This window comes from Natator depressus, chromosome 6, assembly GCF_965152275.1.
Source record: "Natator depressus isolate rNatDep1 chromosome 6, rNatDep2.hap1, whole genome shotgun sequence".
NCBI classification, from domain to species: Eukaryota; Metazoa; Chordata; order Testudines; family Cheloniidae; genus Natator; species Natator depressus.
In genome coordinates this window covers 93,902,513-93,915,584 of record NC_134239.1, presented here as the reverse complement: position 1 = coordinate 93,915,584, position 13,072 = coordinate 93,902,513, and the positions used below count along the sequence as shown (strand labels likewise).

Here is a 13,072-nt window from a genome sequence, read left to right as displayed (position 1 = left end):
ACATTTCAAACTTTTCAGCTTAATTTGTTTGTTCTCATTTGCAGCTGCATTCCTTACACCACTCCCTTCGGGACCTTAGCAGTGAACAGGTTCGCCTAGGAGATGATATCAGCAGAGAGCTTTCAAGAAGAAACCGGTATAAGTAGTATCCATTTCCACATCAGGCAGAAAAGATGAGCTGTTTAAAGAATAAATTAGGAAATGTAATTTAAGGGCTGTTTATAAATATAGAAATTAAATTTTGTTCCATGTTTGCTTTTTTGTTATATTTTGTTCCATTAACAATCACAGGAGTACAAAATGGACAATATGCATGCTATTATAATTTTAATAGGAGGAGAGTTTTAGAACTTCCTTCCAAAATGTGCGGGAAGGAAAACCTGCATGATGATAAATTATCTAAGTCACATCATCTTCCTATTCAGTATATAATAAACGCAATCCTTCTCAAAGGAAGCTTTCAGAGTAACAGCCGTGTTAGTCTGTATTCGCAAAAAGAAAAGGAGTACTTGTGGCACCTTAGAGACTAACCAATTTATTTGAGCATAAGCTTTCATGAGCTACAGCTCACTTCATCGGTAGCGTTTTTCATTGGCTAATCCAGTGGGTTAAGAGTTGGGAACCATTTGTTCTCTTCTCAACTCCTCCACTGGTAGATTGTGTTTAGGACCTGATCAGCAGCCCCCTGAAGTCACTGGAAAGACTACCATTGACTTCAATGAGCTTTGATTGAAGCCTTTAAGATTTTCTGTAGTATCCAAAAAAAAATAAACAGATGGACCTTGAGCAGGTCACTTATGTTTTCTGTGCCTCATCTTATAGTTCTGTGAAATGGGCATAATCTGCAAAAAGGTGTAGAAAGGATTAAGTTAATTGTTTGCAAGGTGCTGTCAGATCTCTGAATGAATGACAAAGCAAATATTAGCACTATCTTATTGCAAGTGTATAGGCAGCTAAAACTCAGGAATATGACTTTCTCACTACATAGAATAGCTACTATGTAATGGCTGTGTCCTCATCAAAATCTGAATCCTAGAACAAAATTATTGCTGAAAGTAACTTGAGAAATGATTTGCATTCTGGATTCTCTTGTTGCTGATTTTTTACATGTTAGTCATATGTTTTATAGTTTGAGTGGTGGTATGTCTCACAAATTAGCTCCCCATTATCTGCACTCAAAGTGTGGATACATTTTAGTATGTGGTTTTGCCACCTGAGTCTGACCGCTGCTTTTTCTAGGAGTTGGCAGACAGAGAAGATCTGTTTTTAAAAACTGCCCTAACATGCAGGCATTGCAAAAGCTTAAAACCCCAAATAAATAAATGTTTGTTAAAGGCATATAATTGCTGATCAGTTTAAATTAACCTATGCTATTAAAATTTAAAATTAATCTTTGCATTTTTTTCCTTCTAAGGACTGATGCAGAAACCAAAAAGATCTTGGCAGACTTGTCTGAAAAGCTCACTGAATCCCAAAGACAAGAAACTGTGAGTGTGTTTTCAGCATAGCTAACTGGGATGGGGAGAAAGGAGAGCAGGTGTGTTATGTAGCTAGTTCAACATGCATCTTGCCAATCGACTTAACACTGACATGTTAATGCGTCCTTAAAACATAGTGAAGTCTGGGTCAGGGGGCTTGGGTGCTTTCACTGTGTAGCAAAAATGTAGCATTTCATCCCTCAGATCCTTGCTAGCTGAACTAAATGGGGGCTGTGACGTTATTAATATAACCTGTGACCACATAGATCATTGGTGCAACCACTGTTATATATTTGCAGCAAATATTGTACAAAGGTTGTTGTGTAAGGTGTCTATGATTTGCTGATTGTGATTATGCTAGTTGTATAAATGTATCACTCTTGTATCTGAAACTAGAAATATGAAATATAACTGAGGGCCTATTGTAATTATGCAAAGTGTGGGCCATTAATGATGGTTTGGAATCTTGATGGCTCCCATCAACTAGGACAACTGACTGTAGATGGCTCTGTTTACTTGTAAGTCTTCCTGTCCACCTGTGTGCTGGCAAGTGGATAATGAAGTCTTACAGTGACGTGATCATGTCACCTGAACTGGAATCCATCTTTAACTTGGTGCTTTTCCATTTAGAAGGAGGGGTGAGAACCCAGAGAGGGACAAAGAATTCCCGCCTTGTGCAAAAGACATATAAGGGGGTGGAACAGAACAAAGGGGACTGCACTATGAGAAATCCCGTAGCTACCACCTGAGCTTGAACAAGGACTGTTCCAGGGGAAAAGATTGTGCCCAGACTGGGAAGGCGTCCAGTCTGTGATAGAAGCTTATTGAAACATGTCTGAGGGTGAGATTTTATCTGTATTCAGTTTTCTTACTGTACTAGGCTTAGACTTGCATGTTTTATTTTACTTTGCTTGGTAATTCACTTTGTTCTGTCTGTTGTTACTTGGAACCACTTAAAATCCTACTTTTTGTATTTAATAAAATCACTTTTTACTTATTAATTAACCCAGAGTATGTATTAATACCTGGGGGGGTGGGGCAAACAGCTGTGCATTTCTCTCTATCAGTGTATAGAGGGCGAACAATTTATGAGTTTACCCTGTATAAACTTTATACAGGGTAAAACAGATTTATTTGGAGTTTGGACCCCATTGGGAGTTGGGTGTCTGAGTGCTGGAGACGGGAACGCTTCTTAAGCTGTTTTCAGTTAAGCCTGCAGCTTGTGGGGGACGTGGTTCAGACTTGGATGTATGTTTGCAGCACGCAAGCATGTCTGGCTCAAACCAGGCAAGGGACTGAAGTCCCAAGCTGGCAGGGAAAACAGGCTCAGAGGTAGTCGAGGCACATCAGGTGGCAGTCCCAAAGGGATTTCTGTGATCCAACCCGTCACAGGAGCATTTTACAATTGTTTGGGGTATTTTTTTCTGTTAATTCACAATAAATTATCCTGGAGAAAGCTGGCAGTGCTGTAGTCTGAGCATTAGTAGCAGCATTTTTCAGCAAACAAAATATCCTTCTAAAGCTCTAAAAATAATAATTTTTTATGATTAAAAGTACATTTTTCTTTCTCCAGAGTCAACTTGTGTGTCAGTTACCCTTTTTAACTGAGCTGTCCTTTCAAAATAATCATTTAATGTGCTTAGGATGTTGCTGTTATAAGGATTTTATGCCTTACAGTATGTGGTAATAAATAATCAATATTGCAAAGGTGTAACATCACAGGGAGACTTTGAGATCATTAGCTGCCTTGATACTGTCCAATTGAGTGTGATACAAAAGCATATTAAACTTGATTATTATGAGGGGAGAAAATGAATTTTTTTAGCTTATTTCAGAAGGATCACAACCTAAATAAAAGATGCAAAAATAAACTCTGGTTTGTGGAAGGGTCATTCATTAGTAAGGCCCTGATTGGATGCTCCTCGCAGCTCCTTTCCTATTGGCTGCTTTTTGCACAGCTCCCCTAGGGTTCTGTTAACTCCTAACAGGCCAGTGTGGTGCAGGTGCCCCATCATACACCCTCCCCATTAAGACCAACTGTCACAGGGGGGATATTACCTTCCCTGCTTCCCACGCAGCTGTGCCCACAGGATGTCCCTCTCCTGCCTCAGGCTCTTCAGTAGGAGGAGCAATCTGCCTCCCTCCTTTAGGGTCTGAGTCCCTATCGTGGCCTGTTCTGCTCCAGTGTGGGTTCCCTTGTCCGTCTGGGTCCTCTTCATCCAAATCATGTTTTTCAGTACCTCCATACTACCCCCTGCTGGCAGCTGGCTCCCCACCAGGTCCATGGTCATCACTACCACATCCATCTGGGCAGTCTCTGACCCAGACTGGCTCCCAGACACCCCTTTTCTACCCTGCCTTCTTCTACGGGAGCCTCTATATATGGCCCTCCTTGTGGCACTGAAAGCAACCTCTTCGCCTCCCCTGGGTCAGGGGCCTCCCATTGTCCTTCTCTTGCTCAGCCCTTCCTCTGGGTTAGCTTTGATCCTGTACCTGCGGTCCGGGCACTCCCTCTGCAGGTGCCCTTGCTGCCCACAGGTCCAACATGCCCATTCCCTTTCTGTTCTCCTCACAGGTGGGACTCTCTTGGGCTCTTGCTTCTTCCCAATCTCTGGGAGAGGCTTCTGTCTCCCATCCTGGTAGGGGCATTCTCCCTTCCAGTGTCCTTGCTGCCTACTGGCATAACAGTCAGTTGGCTCAGCCACAGGTCTCCTGGCCCTGGTGTGTTGCTTCCCCTTTCGTTCGCTGCGGCCTCTGTGGACCCGCTCCCACAGGAGCTTAAGTATATAGAGCTGCTGCTCAGCTAGCTGGATCATGTAGGCCTGCAAGCACTCCTGTGTCTCCCACTGTCTCTGTTGCATCTGGAGTACTTGCAACAGCAGGGCCTGAAGCTGCCCTTGCTGCTTGTCAGCTCCTTTTCACAGGGTCACCGACTCTGGAGTCCAGTCTGGGAGGGTATATGAGCTCTTGGCAAAACATGCCCAATGCGGATTCATTGTCTCTCCACCTTTACTGTCTCTCAGTCTTTCAAATTCCCCTTGTATCAGGGGTAGCAGTCTCTGAGTCCCTCACTCAGTCCCCTTCCCTCAAGGGCAACTGAATACACATGTTTTCCACCATATGTGATGGGGTGCACTCACCACTGCGGTTCCTCCTGCTGGCTGTCCCAGGGATTAGCTCTGCTAGCCAGCACACCCCCCTCTTCTGGTGGTGTCTCACTGCTGTCACTTCTGCTCCTGGACCTGTGTCGCTCTAAAGACTGTGGTGTCTTCTTCAGGACACAGCCCTCCAGCTGTGCCACACTCTCTGTACCTCCTTCTGGGGGACAGTATCACAGTCCCTCAGTCCAGCCACTTCCTCAGTGGTGAGTGGGGGCGGGGGAGACCTAGGCCCCCCCCCCCACTACTCTGGGTCCCAGCCCAGAGACCCTGCAGGTGGCCACCACTTGCTGCGTCCCCTCCGACTCCTCAGTTCATTTCCCTGGGCCACTTCCCTGCGGCCCCCAGCACCTTCTTCGCCCTTACCTCAGGGCTTCAGCCTGCCAGTCTTAGCAGCTAGCCAGGAGCTCTCTCTAGCTTCCCTGATCCCTGTAGGCAGCACAGCTCTGACCAGGGTGCTGGCACTTTTTCCTCCTGCTAGGAGCCTGGTCCTCCCTCCTTGAGTTCCAGGCAGCTACTGAATTTATTCTGCCCTGCAGCTCTTGTTATATGGGCCTTCCCAGCCCTGACTGGGTGCTCCTTGCGGACTTTTTCCTCTTGGCTCTGTTTAACCGCTTCAGGGCTATTTACCCCTAACCGGCCAATGTGGGGCAGGTGCCCCATCAAAACCATCTCCCCACCACACAAAGGTTAGACTCATACTGGTCTATTTGCACCTAAAATCATCCAGCCTTTCAGATGGCCTACCTGGCTTCCATATCTGCTCTTCATCTGCCAGTGGATGGATTTTCCATTTTATCTCATCCCTCTGGTTTCCAAATTTCTGAAGGGTCTAGTCAACATCTACAGATTATTTACAGATGCTACATCTACCCATCTGTGTCTGATTTGCAGATGATACAAAACTACTCAAGATAGTTAAGTCCAAAGCAGACTGCGAAGAGTTACAAAGGGCTCTCACAAAACTGGGTGACTGGGCAACAAAATGGCAGATGAAATTCACTGTTGATAAATGCAAAGTAATGCACACTGGAAAACATAATCCCAACTATACATATAAAATGATTGGGGCCTAAATTAGCTGTTACCATTCAAGAAAGAGATCATGGAGTCACTGTGGATAGTTCTCTGAAAACATCCACTCAATGTACAGCGGCAATCAAAAAAGTTAACAATGTTGGAAATCATTAAGAAAGGGATAGATAATAAGACAGACAATATCATATTGCCTCTTTATAAGTCCATTTGAATGCCCACATTTGAATACTGCATGCAGATGTGGTCACCCCATCTCAAAAATATATATATTGGAATTGGAAAAGGTAAAGAAAAGGGCAAAAAAAAATGATTGGGGTATGGAACAGCTTCCATATGAGGAATTAGACTGGGCCTTTTCAGGTTCGAAAAGAGATGACTGCGGGGGAGATATGTAAAGGTCTATAAAATCATGACTGGTGTGGAGCAAGTAAATAAGGAAGTGTTATATACTTCTTCTCATAACACAAGAACTAGGGATCACAAAATGAAATTAAGAGACAGCAGGATTAAAACAAACAAAAGGAAGTATTTCTTCACACAATGCACAATCAACCTGTGGAACTCTTTGCTAGAGGATGTTTTGAAGGCCAGGACTATAACAGGGTTAAAAAAAAACTAGATAACTTTCCTGTTCTGTTCATTACCTCTGACACATCAGGCATTTGCCACTGTTGGAAGACAAGATACTGGGCTAGATGGATCTTTGGTCAGACCCAGCATGGCCCTTCTTATGTTCTTATGATCCAGTACTGTTATGGGACCTCAACCTAGTCCTCTCTAGATTAATCGGTTATCCCTTTGAACTTGTAGTGAGAATGTCACTGTCTTCCTTGTCTATGAAAATGGTGTTTCTGGTGGCAATCTCTTCTGCAAGGACAGTTTTAGAACTTTGTTTTTTTTTTTTTTTAGTGGATCCTCCTTTCACAGTCTTTCAAAGACACAATTTCTTTTAGGCCAAACCCAAAGTTTATGCCCAAGATAATAGCTTTCCACCTGACTCTCACTATTCATATTTTTTCCAAAGCTGAAGACAAGCTCTGCACTTTAAACATTCACGGGGCTTTGGCATTCTATTTGGATCATATTAAGTCCTTTAGAGCCTCTCCCAGGCTTTTTGTTGCCTACACTGGAAGATTTAGCGATCAAGCGGTAACAGTTCAGTGTATTTCTCACTGGATTACTGACTACATTAAGCTGTGCTATGACCATGCTAAAGTCTCTCCTGCACCAAGGATAGCAACTCACTGTACCAGAGCTCAGTGTACTTCATTAGCTTTTCTGAGGGCTTGTCTACACTTATTGGAGGATTGACGCTGTGGCGATTGATGCATTGGCTGTCGATTTAGTGGGTCTAGTGAAGACCCATTAAATTGACTGCCAATCGCTCTCCCATCGACTCCTGTACTCCACCTGATCGAGAAGAGTAAGGGGAGTCGACGGGAGAGCATCTCCTGTCGACGTCGTATAGTGTGGACCCTAAGTAGATCTAAGCTACGTTGATTTGAGTTACACTATTCACATAACTCTCATTGCATAGCTTAGATCGAGTTTTCCCTTGAGTGTAGACAAGACCTGCAACATCCATGTAGTGGATATCTTCAAATCAGCAATGCAGTCATCTGTACGTAACTTTTCCAGACATTTTACCATGACTCAAGCCTCTAGATTCTTGTCCAAGTCAACAACTTGGTTTTACAATCTCTGTTCAGATGATTAGCAGCTCCCTTCAAGTGGAGGGACTTCAGATGAGTCACCTGCAATGGCATGAATATGTGCACAATCAATTGAAGAGAAAAAACTGTTCCTTACCTGTACTGTAAGTGTGGTTCTTTGAGATGTGTTCTACATATATACATTCCACTACCTACTCACCTTCCCTTCTACTTTGGACATTAAATAAAGCAGTGTGAAGGAATGGAGAGAGAAGTGGCAGATGTGACCCTTCTATGCTCTCACCCAGGAGCACAAGTTGAGCAGGGGTGCATGCTGGCAAAAGTCTTAGTCTCGAGTGCATTTGGGTGCAACTACACTTGCAGTGGAACATATATGTGCACAATACATTTCATTTATCAACAGTTACTGTATGGGTAAGTGACTTACTGTTTTTTTCACAGGAAATGGAGTGGAACCATGACATTTGCTGCTAAATGAAATAAGAATAACCACTAACTTTACTGCATTCAGAACTAAATGCAAAACCTGCCCTTTGACTTGAGGTGACTTTTCTGCAGTAGCCCTCAGCAATAACTAATGATACATTAGAATACTCACCCTTCATATTTTTTTAAAACAGTCTAACAACTTGAAGCTTTTTTCCCTTGGCTGGGCTGGAATAGAGAATTTGATGTTCACTTCTTGTGGAAAGTGCTAGGATGCCACAGTAATGGTTGACATTATAAAAACTTATTTGGGGTTAGAAGTGATGTATATTCTCCCTAGTGACATCATGTTCAAAGGGCTGGAAAGACATCAGACCAACCTTTTGACCAGTGGAAGACTAAATTTCTTTTATCATTAATGGGTCATCAGAATAAGATTCCTGGATCCCTTTGTTTAATACACAGGTTTTCTTTGTTCTCATAATTTAATGTCTTACTTCAGTGGATCTTAAATATTTATTGCAACATTCCCATTAGAAAACACCTCAAGTTTCCCTTCCAGAGAAATGTCTACTATTGTGTACAGTAACTTTTCCTTTAAAGAGGAGCTTACACTTAAATGGAAAATATCTTGTTTTGAAACAGTTGCATGAAAACAAGCTTTCATTTTTTTCCAAATTCCCCTTACTTTTGCTGTTTCATCCTTATGTGGAGTAATCAGTTTGTTGTTCTCGCTATCCTATGCTTAGCAAGCAACTCATTTAATGAGGACAGGGTTTCAACTGTAATAGGGAATAAATAGGAGTGGATGAAATCTTCAAAATAGCAAACTCCATTCCATGAAAACCTCCTTAAAGATAAAGCAAAAGGGAAGAGAAGTGCAGAGAATGTGAATGAACTGAGATACATGAATGAGTTTTCTGATGGAATGTTTTTCAAAGTGTTCCATGAGATGAAAGCAGCTCTTTAATGGTGCAAGGATAACAGATAAATTTTCTGATTGTACTTATAGCCTCCGTCGTCTTGGTATCCGAGCCGCTGACAAACATTACTGAGTTTATCCTTCAATACCCTGGGAGGTAGAGAAGTAATATTATTCCCATGTTACAGATGTGGATTTGAGGCAGAAGGAGATTGAATGATTTCGCCCAAAGTCTCACAGGAAGTTGGTGGCAAAATTAAGAATTGGTCTCTTGAGTCTCATGGCAGTACATAACCAAGAAATTAAAGGTGATTTGTGGACTTATCTGAGAGTTGAACACTATTTTATTCAAAGGTGCTAATACAGGGGAGCCTCTCACTCACCCCAAATCCTATGTTTTTTTCCCCTATAAACTTAGTTCTCTTGCAAGGTATAATACAGAGAAGAGATGAGGTGGCAGCTTCAAAAAGGTGCTTCCTGCTTTAGACGGTATCCACAAGCTAATTTTTTAACTTTTTAATTTTTAAAAAGTACTAAAACAAGCTTCTTATCTCTGCGCCGGGTTCCCCCCGGCGTGCCATGTGGAACTGGGGTACCACTGAGCACCCTGATCCACCAGCCTGGGCTCTCTCTCATACTGTACTGCTGTGACAAACTGCAAAGCCCTCTGGCCTGCAATCTCACCAGCACACATACAGGTAGGAACATACCCATCTGCAGTTACATGCAGGCTCGCTGACCAGCCCCTGCATAGGAAGGCTACAGTTAAGGCAACTCCCAGCTCCGCAGGTGTGCACCCCTCTGAAGTATAAACCCAAAATTATACCGTCATGCGCTATACAGGGAACTGTATAATTCATAAAATTTGCCCCCTCCCTCAATGTGGAGAGGAATATGCAACAGCCTTTGCCCTGAGTTATGATTGTCACACACTTCACTCCAACTCACTGGTTTAGATAAAGAAAAAACAAGTTTATTTAGTACAAAAGATAGATTTTACGTGGTTTATAAGTCATAGAAAACCGATGAAAGCAGATTACCTAGCAAATAAACAAAAAACGTAAACTAAGCTTAATATACTAAATAGAGAGGGTGAGAATCTGCTATTCTTAACCAAAGAGATGATACAAGGGGCAAGCTGCACTTGCTTTACAGCTTGGACTCTCCAGGTGTTTTCATTCACAGGCTAGAAATCCCTTTAGCTTGGGTCCAGCACTTCCCTCAGTTCAGTCTTTGTTCCTCGGGTGTTTTTCAGGAGTCTTCTTGTGTGGGGAGTGAAGAACCCCAGATGAGATCACTCCCTGCCTTATATAGCTTTTGCATATGGCTCAAAAGCTTGTTCCCAAAGCTTGGTTCCCAGACTGGTCTATGGAAAAATACTGACATCCCAAGATGGAGTCTAGAGACATGTGGTCTCATCACATGTCCTTGTAGAGTCATAGCAGCCATTACTTAGAGGCTACCTGTAGCGTTTTCAGGAAGGCTCCCCAGGTGGGATTTAAGCTTCTCCTAAGGCCTATGTTTTTTCCTAATGGCCCATTGCCCTGAATAGGCCCTTCCCTATCCACTATCTAGACTGAAAGCATCTTGTCTAGTGGGCATTACCCAGGTGTAACTACATTTGAAATATAGTTACATTGGCAGTGTCAGGGTTCCCTCCCTACTCTGAACTCTAGGGTACGGATGTGGGGACCCGCATGAAAGACCCCCCCTAAGTTTACTTTTACCAGCTTAGGTTAAAAACTTTCCCAAGGCACAAACTTTGCCTTGTCCTTGAACAGTATGCTGCCACCACCAAGTGATTTAGACAAAGAACAGGGAAAGGACCACTTTGAATTCCTATTTCCCCCAAATATTCCCCCAAGCCCTTACACCCCCTTTCCTGGGGAGGCTTGAGAATAAACAAATCAGCCTTGGATTTTTAAGACCCAAAAAACCCAATGAGATTCTTAAACAGAACTTTATTAGAAGAACAAAAAAAAAACAAAACAACTCTGTAAGATCAGAATGGAAGATAATCATACAGGCAGTCAGATTCAAAACATAGAGAATCCCTCTAGGCAAAACCTTAAGTTACAAAAAGACACAAAAACAGGAATACACATTTCCTCCAGCACAGTGAATTTACAAGCCAAAACAAAGAAAACCTAACGCATTTTCTAGCTACATTACTTACTAACTTTACAGGAGTTGGAGAGCTTGCAACCTTGATCTGTTCCCTGCAAAGGTATCAGACAGACAGACAAAAGCCTTTCCCCCACCTCCAGATTTGAAAGTATCTTGTCCCCTCATTGGTCATTTTGGGTCAGGTGCCAGCCAGGTTACCTGAGTTTCTTAACCCTTTACAGGTAAAAGGACTTTGCCTCTGGTCAGGAGGGATTTTATAGCACTGTGTACCAAAAGTTGGTTACCTTTCCCTTTATATTTATGACAGGCAGTATTCATAACTTTCTGATACAAAAATGATGCATTCATAAAATAGGATAATCCATATTCAGCAAATCATAACTTTTCCAATGATACCTCACATGACTTATTTGGCATAAATAGGGTTGCCAACTGTCTAATAAGACAAACCCAAACACCCTTGCCCCACCCCCTACCCCGCCCCTTCTCTGAGGCCCTGCCCTGCTCACTCCATCCCCCCTCCCTCCATCACTTGCTGTTTCCCACCCTAACTCATTTTCACCTGGTTGGGAGGGGGTGCGGGCTTTGGGCTGGGGCCGAGAGGTTCAGTGTGTGGGAGAGGGCTTCAGTCTGAGCCTGAGGCAGCAGGTTCGGGTGCAGGAGGGGGTGTGAGGTGTAAGCCCTGGGAGGGAGGTTGGGTGCAGGAGAGGGCTCAGGGCTGGGGTAGGGTGTTGGGGTGCAGGATGGGGTGCGGGCTCTTGGAGAGAGTTTGAGTGCAGAAGGGGGTGCAGGCTCTGGGAGAGAGTTTAGGTGCAAGAGAGGGCTCAGGGCTGGGGCAGGGGGTTGAGGTGTGGGAGGGGGTGAGGGGTACGGGCTCTGGCCGGGTGGTGATTAGCTCGGGCGGCTCCTGGTCAGCGGCGCAGCAGGGCTAAGGCAGGCTCCCTGCCTGCCCTGGCCCTGTGCCGCTCCTAGAAGCGGCCGTCATGTCTCTGTGGCCCCTGGGGAGGGTAAGGGGCTCCATGTGCTGCCCCTGCCTGGAGGCTCCGCCCCCGCAGCTACCATTGGCCACAGTTCCTGGCCAATGGGAGCTGTGGACTTGGTGATCGGGGCGCGGGCAGCGCATGGAGACCCCCCGCAACCCTCCCACTCCCGGGGCTGCAGGGACAAGCCAGCCGCTTCCAGGAGCAGCACAGGGCCAGGGCAGGCAGGGAGCCTGCCTTAGCCCCGCTGTACCAGCGGACTTTTAGCAGCCTAAAATCTCCTGGTTTGGCTTCAGTAGCCTCCAGGAGATAGAGCCTGATTCTAGAAGACTCCTAGCAAACCTGGAGGGTTGGCAACCCTATGCATAAAATGAATCATAATTAGGTAATAATCGTATCATAATAAATCACTATGAAGAATATGGGGTGCAGTGTCACAACCCTGTTAATTTGCACACTTTATAAACCATTCTAAAAAAGTTAGAGCATTCATTCTCCAGTTCCCAGCAAGGATAATGCTGAACTGAGGTGTCTCATAAATACTGTAAGCCTTCATTATTTTTGCAAACTATATTACAGAACATTTATTAGCATATTGTGAAGTATTATAAATATAATTACAACTAAGCTGCAGTTGTCAAAATAAAAACTGAAACATTGTGTAACACATGGTTCTTTTAATTTTTGTTTGTACTTGCTAATTTGTAGTAATTAATCATTCTTGATTAAGTCTATGGGTGTTGTATGCATATGTACCTGAGGACAGAATCTGGCTCTGTGTATTATGCTTTACCTCTCGTTCATGGATGATAGTTGTTTTTTTTTTGTTTTGTTTTGTTTTTTTTGAAAGAACATATCCAGGCTCTGTAAATTAACCATTATCATCATCATCATTATCATTATAAACCCAAAGGAAAAACAAACTGTAGAAGTCACATTTCCTCTTACAGAATTCAATAGGGCCTTTCAATAGAATGGGCCTTTAAAGTATTACAGAATTCTGCTGACCAAGAATATAAATAAATCCAGCAGTCAGACCTTTTATCAGTATGCTTAGCTATCTAATCTGTCTAATTACACAGCAAATATTTTCATGTATATGTATTGTATAACATTCAACACATGGGAGGTAGCACTGGTTTAGTGGTTAAAGGACTGGGACTCAAACCTTGGTTCTTTTCCTGGATGTGTCACACACACTAGCTGTTTGATATTGGACACGTCTTTTTCCCTCTCATCAGCTTTTCATGAGGGGGAAAAACTTGGGGAC

General features: G+C 43.5%; 1 protein-coding gene across 3 annotated transcripts in view; it reads left to right on the top strand.

Annotated features, from left to right (window-relative positions):
* The window catches only part of CEP128 (centrosomal protein 128), a 423,731-nt gene that overhangs the window by 33,003 nt on the left and 377,656 nt on the right, over nucleotides 1-13,072 (top strand). For all 3 annotated transcript variants that reach the window (XM_074956067.1, XM_074956068.1, XM_074956066.1), the window contains exons 6-7: nucleotides 45-136; nucleotides 1,415-1,487. In XM_074956067.1, coding sequence (XP_074812168.1) covers nucleotides 45-136; nucleotides 1,415-1,487 — 165 coding nt within the window. The remainder of the gene's footprint in view (nucleotides 1-44; nucleotides 137-1,414; nucleotides 1,488-13,072) is intronic.